This window comes from Triturus cristatus, chromosome 8 (assembly GCF_964204655.1).
Source record: "Triturus cristatus chromosome 8, aTriCri1.1, whole genome shotgun sequence".
Taxonomy (NCBI): domain Eukaryota; kingdom Metazoa; phylum Chordata; class Amphibia; order Caudata; family Salamandridae; genus Triturus; species Triturus cristatus.
Window position 1 is genome coordinate 1,425,813,860 of NC_140591.1, and position 16,497 is coordinate 1,425,830,356.

The 16,497-nt window shown below is 50.0% G+C and overlaps 1 protein-coding gene across 3 annotated transcripts in view; it reads left to right on the forward strand.

Annotated features, from left to right (window-relative positions):
- Nucleotides 1-16,497, forward strand: part of LOC146805869 (TRAF3-interacting JNK-activating modulator-like) — an 86,586-nt gene that overhangs the window by 22,019 nt on the left and 48,070 nt on the right. For 2 of the 3 annotated variants that reach the window (XM_085623209.1, XM_085623208.1), the window contains exon 2: nt 10,997-11,091. The exons of the other annotated variant lie outside the window; for it this stretch is intronic. In XM_085623209.1, coding sequence (XP_085479335.1) covers nt 10,997-11,091 — 95 coding nt within the window. The remainder of the gene's footprint in view (nt 1-10,996; nt 11,092-16,497) is intronic. 3 annotated transcript variants of the gene reach the window in all.

Here is a 16,497-nt window from a genome sequence, read left to right on the forward strand (position 1 = left end):
CGATTGTATTGCCTTGCAAATGCTCTTCGGTTTCATCTTTGGGATTTATGTGCACCTTTTAGTAGCTGCGAATTTGCAAAGTATTTGTAACGCTTGGCTGACTCAATTATTGTGTGCCTTTGAACAGCGTTAATGGCCTCAGTGAGTTGTTCTATCAATTGAATATGCAGCCCCCCGCCGCGCACTCCCATGGTGTGTTCATGCAAATATTTTATTGTATTCTCAATCTGCATATTTCCTACGGGGATGAAATCCAGATATGTGCAAGCACAACCCTTAATATACTTATGATGTTTTTTAATTGAAGGTTCCTAGAGAGGATGAATTGAAGAATTAAAAATCAGCCCTCAAATATGGTTTTCTTTTACTACTTGGGGCCCAGAGTATGTTAGTGTTTGTCTTGTGAGTAATGGGGGTCATTTAGAATAGGGTGGAATGGGGACATCTGTTAAAAATGTCAATTATCCTTTACAATCTTCCCTGATCCTTCCCCTCTGTTAGAATTTGGGAAAATATGGTTTTCCTGATGGAAGATGTGCCACCGGCTCCCTTGTGTCTGACTCTTTTTCCACTGTCCCCTTCTGCTGTCTGGAAAAGGTCCGCACACAGCAGGGGACAACTCCAAGGACGTTGCTGTCGTTAGTTATGCCATTTCCTGACACCGATCCGATCCGTGATCTGGTGATCACTCTTCAGAAGTGCCATAAGGGACGGAATTGACAGCAATCAGGGCTGTCTCTATCGGCGGCGGCGGCGACTGGTTGATGCAGGCCTCAGGCTTGTTCTTTGGGCCTAGCTGAGGCCTCCTCTCCGGGGAGCCGTTGGAACACCGACCACTCCAGGGATACCCCACCCTACGCAGGCCACTAGTCGTCTGCTTTCCACCGGCCCCACTGACCTCCAATTCAGCCACCTCCGTCTCTCGTGGCTGACTCTGCCTGCCCACCCGAATGAGGGCACTCTTTGCGGCCACTCGCCAGCAACACAGCACAGTCGCTAGGCTGCTTCCTGTGTCTCCATCTCGGCGATCTCGGGGTACGTCCAGGCCACCTCACTTCAGGATTCCAGGCCGCCTCACCCCAGCGGTCCCCAACCCAGTTTCGTGATTCTGCTCTCACGGGAGCGCTGCCGGGGCTTTGTCGGAGCCGCTGCCTGCGATGTCCACATGCGCGGCGGTCCTCTCCCGCGGTGGCAGCTTGGCGCTGCAGCCGCGCTGTCATCCAGGCCTCAGCACCAGTCCTCAGTCGCAGTTTCTCCGATGCAGATTGTGGCAGTGTCGGGGAAGAGTTCTCCGTCCAGCCCTGCCCATTAGCATCCGGGATCACGGGGCTTCAATTCCGCCTCATCTGGGGTCTCTAATGTGCCGTGCAGATGCCTTTCTCGGCCCTGGCGAGCGGAGCTCCGAAGAAACAGTGCTCCTCTGCTGTCATCTTGGCCACGACCCCAGCAGTTCACTTTAACAACAAGCATTTGCAATGCAATAGGTCTCGCATTTACGAGAGTTTGAGCTATTGGCATTGTAAATGACAATGCCTTTTATTTATGTGTTGTTTTTTAAACAGATAAATAAAAGGCATTGTCATTTACAATGCCAATAGCTTAAACTCTCGCAAATGTGAGGCTGATTGTATTGCAAATGCCAGCGCCCATGCTATAAAAAAAATTAAAAAGCATTAGGAGAGAGCATGTCCTGCCTGCTGTGCTGGGAGCCTGTAATTAAAGCAAAGCCTACCAAGTAACAACACTCCTAACAGGGGGTGTCACCATGGGAAGTTACAAATTGAGACAAGGTGGTACTAAGGAGGGACTACTAAGCCTATTGAGCAAAGAACAGCCACAGTCTACAGTGGACAATGACACAAGCCAATTAAAAATGTGGGCGGAGAGGGGAAATACGCCACACCCACCCAGGAGGGGAACACGCCACACCCACCCAGGACGGAAAACACGCCACACCCACCCAAGAGGGGAAACACGCCACACCCACCCAAGGGGGCCTGGTCCAACATGGCTGCGGCTCGGTGGGGCTGTCAGAGAGAGTTGTGAGGTGACGAGCACTGCCAGAGCCCCACGCGCCCTGCACCTCTTTAAAAGCAGCTCCACATCCGGGCCGGGAGGAGACCTGGGAGGGCAAGAGCTGCCTGGGCATGCGCGGTACCTGGAACTTTTCGCCCGCATTCTAAGTTTCGAGTCAGCCTGGCTGAAGTGTCCGTCTGTGGTGATTGTGCCTGTGTGTGAGTGAGGTGTGCTGTCTGTTTGTGCTGTGAGAGCAGGAAGTGGGTAGGTTTTGTATCAATGTCCACCGGCCCCCTCCAGGCGCCTGGCGGGTTTTGTAGTCGGAGGTCCGTCTCGCTGTCTTTTCCGCGTAGGTCTTTGTGAGGCCGCTGGAACAGATGAGGCGGGCCCAGGCATCTGCTGAGAAGGCTACTTGTCTTTCTCTCACAAAGGAACGGGTTACCGGCCTTTAGTGTTCGCTCGAGGAAGTAGGGAGCATAGCGCTGCACACCCGCCGACCGACTGTATAAGCAGAACAGCTCGACGATCACCGGTGCTCCATTTTATGAGGGAAATGCGAGAATTTTGTGGCACCACTGACTGTGGGGGCGTGCAGCTCAAACGCCTGATTGTTATATGGAAGTAAATAACATATGTCCGATGAGGCCTATTAGGATTACTCCACCCCCCCAGTCCCTGAATGCAGCCCAAATGTGTTAAACCCTGGCCGGGAAAGAACCCGAGCGCAGGCCTGGCGAGGACCTATGGTGTAGTGTTGTGTAGCATTGCATTCGTCGGGTTTCGATTGGGAGAACTTGCATAACAGCTTGGGAAACGTGACCCTCGGAGGCTCTAGAAGAGCGTTTTTCACCCCCAGTGGGGGAAGGGTGGTACGAACAACGCAACCCCCAGGCGTCTCCGTTGCACACTGGTGTTCTGATCTCCCTGGCTCGAATGGCTTACTCGTGTGCATGTCTTAGCCCACGAGCAGTTTTATGTTACTCACAAGGTTATGGTTTCCCAACTCCTTTCAAAACGTGTTCAAGATCCCCGTTATTGGTTTAGTTTGCCTGTAGCAAGTAACTCCTCAGTTTATGTTACGACTGGCTTCCGTGGTTGCTGCCTTGTAAACTATGTACCAAGTGTTCAGCATTCTTGTTGTGGTAGTGGATCAGCACCATCTACTCTGCCAAATCACCCCTTTTGGGTTACACGCCAGCGAACCCAGTGTTTAACCTCGCCTCAGGTGACTGAGAACACGTACTTGGGCTTACCACCTGTTATCTGTCAGTCACTGTTATTTTAGGACGAATGCCTCGATGCTAGGAAGGGGTTGTAGATTATCAGATTCGCTTTCAAATTGCCACTCTTGCTGGAGCATTCGTAGTGATGGAGAAATTGGCTGGATGCCTAAGCATATCAAATAATGGTGAGTGGTTGCTGTGTGGTACTGCAGACCGTTCGTGGAAAACTGTTTTTTTTCACGACAGATAATCACCCAGAGAAGACACGTCGCATAAAGTGCATGCGGAAACCACTACTCTGGGGCAGGTGCATGTACATTTATTTTGTAGTGCTGCAACACCCATAAGGACGGGAAACACGCCACACCTACCCAAGGGGCTCTGGTCCGACATGGCTGCGGCTCGGTTGGGCTCTCAGAGAGAGCTGTGAGGTGACGAGCACTGCCGGAGCCCCACGCGCCCTGCTTTGTGTTATGGTCCTATGCTCTGTTTGTGTACGGTTAGGTTGCATAGAGGGATTTTGTACCCTTAATGTTACGTGAAACGCGCAATAATGATGCAGTGCACCAGCTGTTAGTGTGCAAAGATGGTATCGAAGGACACATACAGGAGCAGCGGTTTAAACGAGTGCTAGACTAACAAAGTGAAAAAAAAACAAAGAGCACACAAGAAAGCGACAAACACAAGCAGTTTGGAAGGGAAACAAAACGGGAAATGGAAACAGCTGTTTAAAAATTAAAATCTGACAAATGCAAAAAAAACAAGTTAGGACTATTGGCTTTGTCAATCTTTGTTAGTTGCATAAGATAAATTAGCAGTAACTGTGGCTTGTATATAATATTGAAAAAGCATCCACTTGAAGCCCTAGTGACACCACGACAATGTTACTGCTCCTGAGTTTCAAAAAGAGGCACAAGAATCCAGAGCAGACATGGCGAGTAAGTTGGCTGAAGAGGTGGGGGTGGCAAATGGTGTTCACGGGCGCTTTGATGTCCTCAGTGGCCGCGCGGCTCACTGAAAACATCAAAGCGCCCGCAAAATGTAAGTGATCGCAATCGCGATCACACTTCAAAGCGCGGCTGTGTGACAGGCGAAAGTGAAAGACGAGTGCTTTCAGGCTGCCAAATGGTGCGCGCGCCCGGCACACATGCACAGTAGTTGGCGGCCTGAAAGCACTCGTTTGCACTTCCAAAAGTGCTTACTATAAGTCTCGCCAGAACAGCGCTAAAGCGCTGTCTCAGGTGAGACCTAAAAACGTAGCACAACTCTCTTCTCCTATTGTAATTTTCTTTGACAGATTTTACATGTTTTTGGTGCTGACTGTTGAAGTGCATGTAGCTCTCCTGTATCTTACCTGTGGCCAGCGTTTCTGTGCAAAGTACTTGGTTTGATGGCACAACACAAGGTAACAACAGTGGTTGCCTGGAGGCTCCCCTGAAATGCGTAAAAGGGTGCTGATTACGTGTTTAAATGTTCTGCCTATTTAAGCCTTGAACCTTCTTTGAGAACCTATTCTAAGATGGCGCTGCTAACTGCTCTTGCTAAGTTTTCCCAATCCATCACGGCAGCCACATTTCCAGTTCCCGTTTTGTCACATCCTGTTGGAGGGTATTTAAGGTAAGAAGAGCTTCTACACACTGGTCACAGCAAAGTCAAAGAGCTTTTTTGACTGGTTTATCATCCCCATGTCTACTATCTTTGTCCCTACTTTTATTTTTTCATTCCAAACTCAAGTTAGTTGTACCATGTCGTGTCTTCACTGCTACCAATAACGACAGACACGATGGGTTCTCGTAGCACACTTTATTGGCAACCGGTCACTGGCGTGTCCCTACCCTCACTGCCGTCCCTCAGGCTGCCCCCGCCCCTTCCTGCTGGCCAGTCCTCCTCTTCCCCTTCTCCCGACGCTCCACCCCCGAACCACTAGACCACCTCACATCTCTACATCTCCCCCTTTGTTAGCAAAACGAGATGAGTCACTGACGGGTTACATTTCTTCAATTAGCCGCTTGGGCTGGCGGATTGTCTGTCGGGGTCTGAGAGACCGTCCTTCAGGCACTACGGTGGCGTTGTCGCCGAGTTCCTTGCCCGAGTGGGTGCCGTTCTCACCTTGCGTTTCAGTCTGTTGAACTCTTGGTGGCGTTGCCCGTGACTCGAGCGCCTCCTGCAGAGCTGGACTACACTTTTGAAAGTGAGACACATTTCGAGTGATGCGCCTGTTGTCTGACTCCGCAGTCAGCATGGTGCCCTTCTGTCGAGTGACGGTCAGAGGCTCCGCTCTAAACTTGCTGTCCGTTTTCTTGCATTGCTCCTGCTTGACTACCACACAATCTCCTTCGTGGAACGAGAGAGAGCGGGCTCGCCTTCTACCATCCGCGTATGTCTTCATGCTTTCTTTGCGAGCTCTGTCAGTGGCTTCCACTTCTTGATGGATGCGACTTGGGGATACCGGTCGTAAAGCTCCTTCCCAAGTGGGTATCCGCGTCCGGACCGGGCGCCCTAGCATGAGCGTTGCTGGACATTTGCCAGTGGTGGCGTGTGGCGTCGTCCGGTACGCTCGGAGCACATCGTTGAGCGCCACCTGTGGGTCTCTCTTGTCAAGAGCCGCCTGTTGGAATGTCTTCTTGAGGGTGGCCATGAACCTCTCAGCTGTGCCGTTGGCCTGTGGCCATAGTGGTGTTATCCGCCGGTGTCGGACATTCATTAGTCTCATGAACTCACTGAACTCCCGGCCATTGAAAGGAGGACCATTGTCTGTTTTCACCTCTTTGGGTACCCCCCAGGCTGCAAAAACTTCATCCAAGATAGTAAGTGTGGCAGCTGCGTTAGTGGATGTCACAAATCTGGCGATAGGGAATCTCGAATATTCATCGATTATCACTAGCACATATTTGCCCGACTGCATGGGGCCATAAAAGTCCATCGCCAATTCGTGCCACACTCCTGGCGGTAGGGGCGTCATCTGGAGTGGGGCCGGCGGATCTCCGTGCCTTACCACTTGACACTGCGGGCAGTCCTGCAGAGTTTGTTCTACCATTTTATCCAGGAAGGGGAACCAGACACGCTCACTAAGAGCCCTTTTCGTTGCTACCACTCCTCGATGGCTTTCGTGAGCCAAGTTGACGACTCCTTGTCGCAATTGTTGGGGGATGACGATTCGGTGATCCCTTAGCAACAGGCCGTCTGCTGTGACGGATAGTTCCTCGCACACGTTCCGGAACGCCTGCAACTCCTGATGCATTGTTGGGTCGCCACTTTCATCCTCCGTGTCTGCATGCCGCCATCGGTGTGTTTGAACTCTGCGAATCACCCTTTGCAGCATGGCATCCTGCGAGGTGACATCTTGGATGACGTCTAGGGGAACGGCTGGTGGCCGCGCCTGATCTACTACAAAGTGGATGTATTCGTCAGCAACGGATGGTGTGGGCCGCTGGGACACTTCGGGGTGTCGCGACATATAATCAGCTGGGTTGGCCGCCTTCCCCGGTTTGTGCACAATGGTGAAAGTGTATTCTTGCAGACGTAGTCCCCAGCGTTCGATGCGGGGAGGCATTTTGGACCGCGGGTTTCCATAGATGGTGATGAGTGCTTGGTGGTCCGTCACCATTGTGAAATGTTTACCATAGATAAACACGTGGAAGTGTTCGCACGCCCACACCACCGCGAGGCTTTCCTTTTCAGGTTGAGAGTAGGCTTTCTCTGTGTCGGAGAGACTGCGGCTGGCGTGGGCCACTATGTGACGTTGGTCAGAGTCTTTATCGTATTGAGCCAGGATGGCACCTAGGCCGACAGGGCTCGCGTCCACGGTGATTTCAGTCTTGCGGTCTGGGCTGAAGTATGCCAGGCTCTCCACCGTGTCCACAGCCTGTTTAATTTCTTGAAACGCTCGCTCGCACTCCGACGTCCACTCAAACGCCTGTCCCTGTTTTGTCAGCATACGAAGGGGGTGACTGAGTGTGGCATAGTCCTTAATGTACCTCGAGCAGTAACTCGCCATGCCCAGGAAGGACCGTACATCGCTGACGTCTCGTGGACTCTTGGTGTTGTTCAGAGTGCTCACTTTGTCGGGGTCTGGCTTCATTCCGGCTCCAGAGAAGATGTGTCCAAAGAATTTTAGTTTCGACTGATGAAACTCGCATTTCTCTCGGTTGAGCGTGAGGTTGGCTTCGAGGAGGGCATGGCAGACCCTGTCCAAAGCCGTATCGTGATCCTGGATGTTCGCCCCGTAGACTAGGATGTCATCACTGTAGTTCAGTGTATTAGGGATGTGATGGATTGTTTGTCTGATAGCCTCTTGAAAAATCTCTGCGGCTGATGAAATGCCAAAGTTCAGTCTCTTATATCTGAACAGCCCCAGGTGCGTTGAGAAGGTCGTGATGTATCGTGAGCTTTCGTGGAGTTCCAATTGGTGGTAACCTTTGTTAAGGTCTAACTTGGAAAATACCCGCGCCCCGTTTAGTGCAGCTATCATGTCACTTAAGTGGGGCCCTGGATGGCGCTCCCGCTCGATAGCGGTGTTGGGCACCCGCATATCCACACATAGTCGGACCTTCCCTGGCGTTCCTTTCTTCGGTACGACCACTACCGGAGACACCCACGGTGTTGCGCCTTCTGTTCGCTCGATGATGTCAGCCTTTAACAGGTCCTGCAGCTCGTCTTCCACAGCCTGCTGGAGGTGGAAGGGTACCTTCCGAGGGTGCTGGGCAACTGGGTGTATCCGTTCATTTATGTGGAGGCGAATTTGGCCTCTGTTCATTTTGCCGAGTCCGGAGAATAACTTCGGGAATTTGTGGATGGTATCATTGTCGCTGCTGACACGGTAAAGGATTTCTACCAGTCTTAACCGTTCAGCCGTCGGCAGGCTGAGGAGACAGTCCGCTTCTGGCCCCTCAATGACGTGTATCACGGCTGGGACAGATGTTGTTTGGTGCCTCAGCGTCGTCGGAAATTTCCCAAGACATGGGAGCGGCTTCCTGGACATCCAGGTATAGACACGGACGTGTGCAGGACTCAGTCGGGGCCGAGGATTCATCTTCCTATACTCCGTCACCGGGATGTAATTGAGTGATGCCCCACTGTCCATAACAAACTTTGTGTGATGTGTGCCCACGCTGATGTCCAGGCGAGGGTATTTCTTCAGCTGGTCTGGATCAGCAATCATGTTTGCATACTCCACTGAATACTCCCGTTCGCTTGACGGTGAACCAGAGTCTCTAGACGGTGATCTTCTCGACCACCTTGATGATCTTGACTCCCTGCTGGACTGGGAGGATCCGGACGACGACTTCTGACGGTCATGTACTGCTCGCGCATGGTGTCGGCGCGTTTCGCCTCTTGGCATCCTGGTTGAATTCTTGTCTTTCTCACGGCGATACTCCCCGCACATGGTCTCAAAATGGTTACTCCGGCCACACTTGTGGCACTGCTGCCCTATGGCGGGGCATGCTCCGCTGTGTGGGAAGTCATATCCACATCTATAGCACCTTCGCACGGGCGCCTTCTTCCCGTGATCCTGGCGTCTGCTCCTCCTCCCAGAGTCGGGCCGCCGGTGTCCAGGGCGGCGATGTCTCGACGGCGGTCGTGCGTGTCGTGCTCGTTCTCTCGACCCCCGGCGGGGACGTTCGGTGTGCACTTGACAGATCTGCTCCTTGTGCTCCGTACGCCCTGCCTCCATGGTCTTGGCCTGTTCCTCTGTTTGGTCGTGTAGTCTCGTGAGTTCCTCAATTTCATCTAAGGTGTGGCTTTTCTTTAATAGTTTTCTACGAAGGGACTCCGACTGACAGCCGTCGATCACGCGCAGCCGTATTGCGTCATCCGTCGAGAATGCTTCAAAATTGCAGTGGCGCGCCAACCGCCGTAGTCGCGTTATATATGAGCCCATTGCCTCATCTTTCTCTTGTCGCGCTCGCTGAAACACATACCGTTCGTAGTCCACATTCTTCTTGTGCAAGAACTTCTTATCCAGGGCCTCTCGCACCTTGGCATACGTTCCCGCATCTGCGGCAGGGATTTCTTTTATCATCTTGCTGATATCCTTCCCCACGAGATTTCGAAGTGCGATCAGTTGATCTTCATCCCCCAGTACCTTGGAACCTTTGATATAGTCCTCGAAATCTTCGATCCATTCTTCCCAGCGAGGGCCCATGCTACTTCCGACCACGAGCGCTAGGGGTTCTGGAGGGCGCAGATGCGATAGCCCCATGACAATTGGCTTCGCTTCTTGGCGGACTGGGGATCCCTGTGTCGACATCGCGTTTCGTGTGATGCTATTGTCTAATCTGTCCACTTGCCTTTGCCTTGGCTTGTTTGTTTGTTGCTTGTCTTGTTGTTATTTCCTGTCTTCCCCCTTTTTTTTTTAATTTATCTGTCCCTTTTCACTCGTGTGGGGCTTTGCTTTGCTCGTGCTTGTTTGTTCCTCACGGCGCCTGACTTCAAAATGGCCGCCGGGTACACTTGAATGGGACGTCTTGCAATTCGCCTGACTTCAAAATGGCCGCCGGGCTGGTAGCATGCACAGGGCTTCACACGTGCTGCTGTCGCTGTGAGGCTTCACTCACCCCCGAACCGTGCACCGCTCATTCAGTCTCCTCACGTCCTTCGTTTCACTCGGAGAGGGGGCTTCACAGCAGGGTGGGTGATGGTCCTCGCGTCTGGTACTCACATCGAGATGCGTGTGCTAGCGTCGTCAACTTCTCTCCTTTACTTCGAGCGCCGACCCTCTTCAGATTCAGGGTGCGTTCCGCGCTTCCGCTCCTCACACTGCTGGGCTTTCTTCGCGCTCAGGGTGCGCTCTGCGTGCGGCGGTGTTCCCGCCGTCTTCTCCCGCGTCTTGCCCTCCGGCGGTCTCGGTTGTGCTTCTGGGCTTGGGAGAGCATTCAGCTCGATCCCACCCTCGTCGCCAGCTGTCGTGTCTTCACTGCTACCAATAACGACAGACACGATGGGTTCTCGTAGCACACTTTATTGGCAACCGGTCACTGGCGTGTCCCTACCCTCACTGCCGTCCCTCAGGCTGCCCCCGCCCCTTCCTGCTGGCCAGTCCTCCTCTTCCCCTTCTCCCGACGCTCCACCCCCGAACCACTAGACCACCTCACATCTCTACATACCATAAGCATTATCTGTTATATTTGCCCAGTCCTGTTTGTGCAATTTACCCAAGAACTTTCTGGAAGTCCTGTCTTACAACTTTGTATCTTCACCTTGACTCCTAGAAGTTTTTTTATGCCTTGTAGGCTTATTCCTCAAGTATGGTATCCCTATGTTCAGACTCCAAATCTTAACATGTGTATTTCAGATGTGGAGCTAAGTGCTACTGAGCCACTTTGCCCCTATCTCTCTCAGGCCAGGTCAAGATCAAAAGCACTTGTTTCGCATCCAGTCATTGGCAGTGTCATTTTTTTAAATAATTTTATAAATTGCCATTTTTATAGTCGAATAGTGGGATAAAGTGTAATTTTTTTTGTTTAGGTAAATTCGAGAAAGGTAGTGTAGTATGAGGACATATATTAATACGCAGATTTTTATGGACCACATACATTCAATCATACGCCTGTGTACCTAAAAATGTTTTTTCAGTTGTTCAATGTATTGCCTTTTGTGCCTCCTTTGTTTGCAAATTTCAATTATTTTCTAATTCAACTGTCTAATATGAAGTTATTTCAATATATGGTGTGTGTGCAGCGAAGGACATGTTTATACCTGAACGGTCATTAAACAAATGTATCATAGATAATAAATGCTTTTCATTTGACCCGCAGGAAATAGAACCCACTTGTTTGAAACAAAAGTGTTTCAAACAAGATCATTTTTTGCAGCCCATGTTCCTGCCTCCGAGAGACGTTCTCAATCAATTGTGAGTCTTGGGAGAAGGGGGACTTTTGTTCTCTGCTGTTTTATTGAGATTAGACCTACATTTAACATTTCCTGGTGGGATTAAACATTGGTCAGGAACGTTTTTCAAGTATACATTGGTCCTGAAATGTTGATCATGTTTTGTTGGCAGCAGGGTTTTGTGCGGTACTTTAAATCTAGATGAATTGATAAGATTATAGCAGTATGGAATCCCTTTCTGGTTGTCCCTGCTTTCTTCTGGCATATCAAATTCCCGGAATTGAATATTCTAATCCATAGTGAAAACAGTTTGTTCCCACCTATTCAATTTCATCACAAATGTATCGGTGAAATGCAACAATCGAGCTTAATATCTCTAGATCCTTGACACTGGCTGGTACTTTTCAGGAAATACGCCATGTTTCTGATATTTCTCTGTATGCATGTATGAGGACAGGGCCGGCTTTAGCGCTGGTGGCGCCCAGTGCGAGAATACGTTTTTGGCACCCTAACCCCCATGACCACCTCCTCGGATTCTCTCACGTCCACGGGGCATAAGTGCCTCTCATCTCTCCTATCCTAAGTTATTGCTAAACACAGAGCCCCCCTGAGTTTGGCGCCCCCTCCACAGGTCAGCGCCCAGTGCGGCCACACCAGCCGCACTGCCCTAAAGCCGGCCCTGTATGAGGATGTGTGTGTATGCATGTATTTCTATGGCGCAAATCTAGCGAAAGGGCAATGGTGTGAAATCCTAAAACAGTTATTTTGAGCACTGGCGTAGAACACTTTGTGCATAAATGAGAATTGTTTTCCTTACTTACTAATATAAGTCTTTTGGGACTTTAAATTACAGGTTCCCTACACCAAAGTGTGGTCTACGAGCTCCTTTGTAACTAGCTGAAACCTATTCAGAAATGTATGGGGAACACTGAAATACATGAAGCAAAATTAATGAAGCAGAGAATGGTAGTGCAATTCATCAGATCCTGCTCGTGCTGAATGCACAGGGTGGTAATCGCTGTTGCCATCATTTCTTGACAGCACTCCTTGCTACTTGCCATGGTTCATGTTCTGCATATGACAATGGCGTCCATGATGTCTGGCACCTCCATCTTTTGTGCAAACCTAAATAACTTTTAGTTTTTAATATTTGCAGTCATCTGTTGCAGTCAGGCAAATCTGTACAAGCAACCGTAAATTCTGGCTCATGAGGAACAAAAGTCATGCAAGGTTTAAACGTAGATCCAAACCTGGACTGCATAATCCAATACTCCTTACTGTGCCCTTTCACAGTCGGGGCTTCTTCTACCTCTGGGAGCAGAGCCCCTTCTCTTTGCTCCCCACTGACATGGAGCAGCAACACAAGAGAGCGTTAACTAATCGACAGCCAAAGTCTTGCCATTTATGATTGTGATCAATACCTCCCTGGACTGGAATCGCTGACAGATGGAACCCAAATCTGTCACTTTGTGCTGAATACCAAAGCTTTAAAATAGCACTTGAGGTTAGTAAGAAAAGAGAGGAGCTATGGAGTAAGAGACATAAAACCAGATACTCTGTTCTTGTAGATTGTGCCCCTTTGGGCTGGTGGCACATGGCAGCACAAGTTGGAGCAAGGATAGCCGTACCTTCAGAAAGAGTGTTGCATGGCACGCAAGCATTTGAGGGACACTCGAGCTGCCAATAAAAGAGATTGACGGGGACCTGGTGGAAGTTTTAAGAGGTCTCCTTCAGGAACAGCCGAGCCAGCTGCAGTCACTCCTTTGAATTGGAGATTTTTTATTGGCAGATTATGTAGAAAATATGGGCGGGAGTGGAACATCTTGTCTCATTAGCCAGCCTCTTAATTTACAACCCTTCTGAGCAGCAATGCTGCAGTTTCTTTTTCTGTAATAAATTGTCAGACATTGGTGCCTAATCCAGTGTGTCAGTTTGCCTCATTTCAGTTTACATCATTCGTCTTTTCTGAGAGCCAGAATGTAATTTGGTTCCTTTGCACACCTCTGAGCAGGAGCTGGTTTAATCACCAACTTGTTCCTGCCCGTGCGACCCAGCAGAGAAATGGGGGATTTTCTGAGGGAGTTGGATGTGCTAGTGTTGAACCCTATGGCTGGCAGGTGCCTCTCCGTTGCTTTATCAAGCTTTATCAATCCACTGAGCTCTGCTGCTGGCCGATCGTCTTAAGGCTCTGCAGTAGGCAAGAAAGTGGCAGAATAGATGTCAGTGCAATCCATTGCAGTCTCAAGATGACCATTTGTTGACTATGATGGGTGCTGTCTTCTCCACATTTTGTCGTTGTGTGTATATTCTGAGTAGCATTTCTGAACACCAAATCTAGTCGGCCACGGGCTGCACTATGTGTGCAGATCAAGCAGTAGCTCATTGTACCCCCCTAAGCTTCCCAAGACGATGCCCTGGGCAAGTATGTCTTCATGCACACCTGAGCATGTCTGCGGAGAGGATACGTCTTGACCACAGTGGTTGACACCTACCATTCCTTTTAGCTGGCAGTGATAGTCATGTGAGGCACGGTGTCGAAAAACTGCCCTAGAACTCGACAGTGCCATGGCCACCGGTTTTCCATTATGGATTCGGACATGCCTTTGTACACTGGAGACCCCATTTCCTAGTGAGTACCACTGTATGTTTAGGTCTCGCTTAGAGCAGCGCTTGCTCTGTCTCTTCGAGACATGCAGTATTCAGTATATGTGCATTAAGCTCCGCCCATGTTCCGCCCATCTTTACATTTGGCTTCTCTACCTGTACTTTGTAAATGATGGCTTTTGATTCGTCAATAGGCTTAGTAGTTCCTCCTTAGTACCTCCTTGTCTCTCTTTGTAACCCGCCACTTTTATGCAGAGCGCATTGCCCAATCTAAAAATAATTCAAAGGAAATCTTTGCAATCGTCCAAAGTTTCCTGAAACCATGTGCAGAACAGATGGTTGCACCCGCTTCTAACTCCTGGTGCAAGCAGCTATCTGGCTTTTCTATTGATAAAATTCAAACCATCCAGGATAGCTTTGGGACTGCTCTTCAGGTGCAGGCGGTTTACCTGCTTCAGAGAGCCTCAGATCTTGATCTAGCCCGCACCCGTTTGACTGCGTTTACTCCCATTCCGCTGCCAGGTACTCTGGCCATTCTTAAATCTCTTAAATCAGGTTCTCCAGCGGATCGCTGCCGAGCCAGGTTGCTGGCTGCAGTGACGGAGGTCGTCAATCCTGAAGTAAACAATATTGTCAACCTGTCGCTCCAAACCGCTATGGTTCCATCTGAGTGGAAACAGGCAAACTCCTCCCCCTGCTAAAAAAACCTTCATTAAACCCTGCTACCCTGGCTAGCTACCAACCGATCTCACTTCTCCCAGCTGTGGCGAAGGTGTGTGAGAAGGCTGCCCACAAGCAGCTCACTGAGTTTGTTGAGACTTCTGGTGCCCTCCACTCAGTCCAGTCGGGCTTCAGGGCCTCACATAGTACTGAGACGGCCCTGGTTGAGATGCCGGAGGCCATTAGAGAATGCCTTGATTCAGACAGCAGAGCGGCTCTGGTGATATTAGACCTCTCTGCCGCGTTTGACACGGTGCTGCACCGCCAACTTCTGGCCCGGTTGTCTAACATCGGCATTTCTGGTTTGGTGTGGGAGTGGATTGAATCCTTTCTGGCGAATAGAACACAGCAAGTATGGCTGCCTCCATTCTCCTCTACACCGAGAAGTCTGACCACGGGTGTTCCTCAAGGCTCAACTCTGAGCCCTCTCCTTTTCAATGTTTACATGACGCCGCTTATCTATCTGGCGGAGGAGCTGGGTGCTAAGATCATAGCTTATGCTGATGATACCCAGTTCCTCTTCATGTGGAAGAAAAACGATTTATCCCCGGATGCTGCCAAAAATTGCCTTGTGGAAGTTTTTAATAGTTAGCGCAGGCCCAACTCAAATGCAATGAGGATACATCTGAGGTGCTCCTTTACGGGTCCTTTCCTCCGCAATTTAGAGAGGACCTTTGGCCCGTGGGTTACCCCATGCCTAAGTCAATGGGGAGCCCGGTAAAGAACTTGGGGGTCTGGTTCAGTGAGGACCTCAGATTTTTACCACAGATTAGTAAATTAGCTGGAGTGTGCTTTGGCACACTGAAACTCCTTAAGAGATTTCTGCCCCTACTGCCCAAAGCGGCTAAAGAAATGGTGACCCACGCTCTCATTCTTTCGCGTTTAGACTACACCAATGCTCTTTATATCGGTCTTCCTGAATACCAGCTAAAAAAGCTACAGATCGTCCAGAACGCGACCGCTAGAGCACTACTGGGTATTCCTGGTATGCCTAGCACTAAGCAGATTCTACGGGATTTGCACAGCCTCCCAGTAGACCAGCGTGTTTTGTTTCAGGCTCTTACACTTGCCCACGGTGCTCTTTACAAGGTGGGGCCTTTGTATCTCAGGAGACACTTTGATTTCTATGTGCCTCCCAGACATCTCGACTCCATGGGGCAATGCCTCGCTGTAATACCCAGGTACCGCCTTGTTAGAACGGGAGTTAGCTCCCTTTCTGTCAGAGCGGCCAAGGCCTGGAATGCCCAGCCCTTTGAGCTTCGGAACATCGGCGACCTCAGGCTCAAAAAGCAGCTAAAAACCTTGCTTTTCAAGTAACCACCTAGCCCAGTCTGCGCCCCTCTGTCTCCCCTCTGTCTCCTTTATTTGGCTTCCGCGCCGGGACACTTCCGAGTATCCGTGTGCGTTATAAATGGAGTTTAACATAACACAACATAACATAAGAAGAACATGAAGTAACTTCCTCACAACAGGTTATCACTAACTTCCCGAGTATAGAACAGAAGTATCTAGAAACCTTATTAGATACGGTGAAGTCTGGTTCGCCCCTGGATCCAGCACCTCCGCATATTCTTAAAACAGTAGCACCCATTACTGCACCCATCTTAATAAAGATCCTGAATCGGTCACTAGAAACAGGCATAGTTCCAGTGGCCTTGAAACATGCTGTGATAAAACCTCTTCTGAAAAAAGCCAATGCAGATCAATCGCAACCAGGGAACTTTCGCCCCATCTCCCTGCTACCATATGCTGGCAAGCTATTAGAAACACATGTCAATAGAAATTTGTCAGAATTCTTAGAGACTAATCACTGCCTTCACCCCACACAGATGGGCTTCAGGGCACAACACAGTACAGAAACTGCCCTGCTGGTTGTGGTGGAGGAGTTAAGACGATCATTAAACCAGGGAAAACCAGCTGAATTGCGCTTATTGGATCTGAGCGCCGCTTTTGATACGGTGGATCATCGTATATTACGCAGAAGGCTCTCAGACATTGGAATCAGGGGCACGGCACTCAAATGGTTGCCATAATTTTTGAGTGATCGGACATTTCAAGTACAGGAAAATACCATTCTTTCCAAAACCATGTCTCTGAAGTGTGG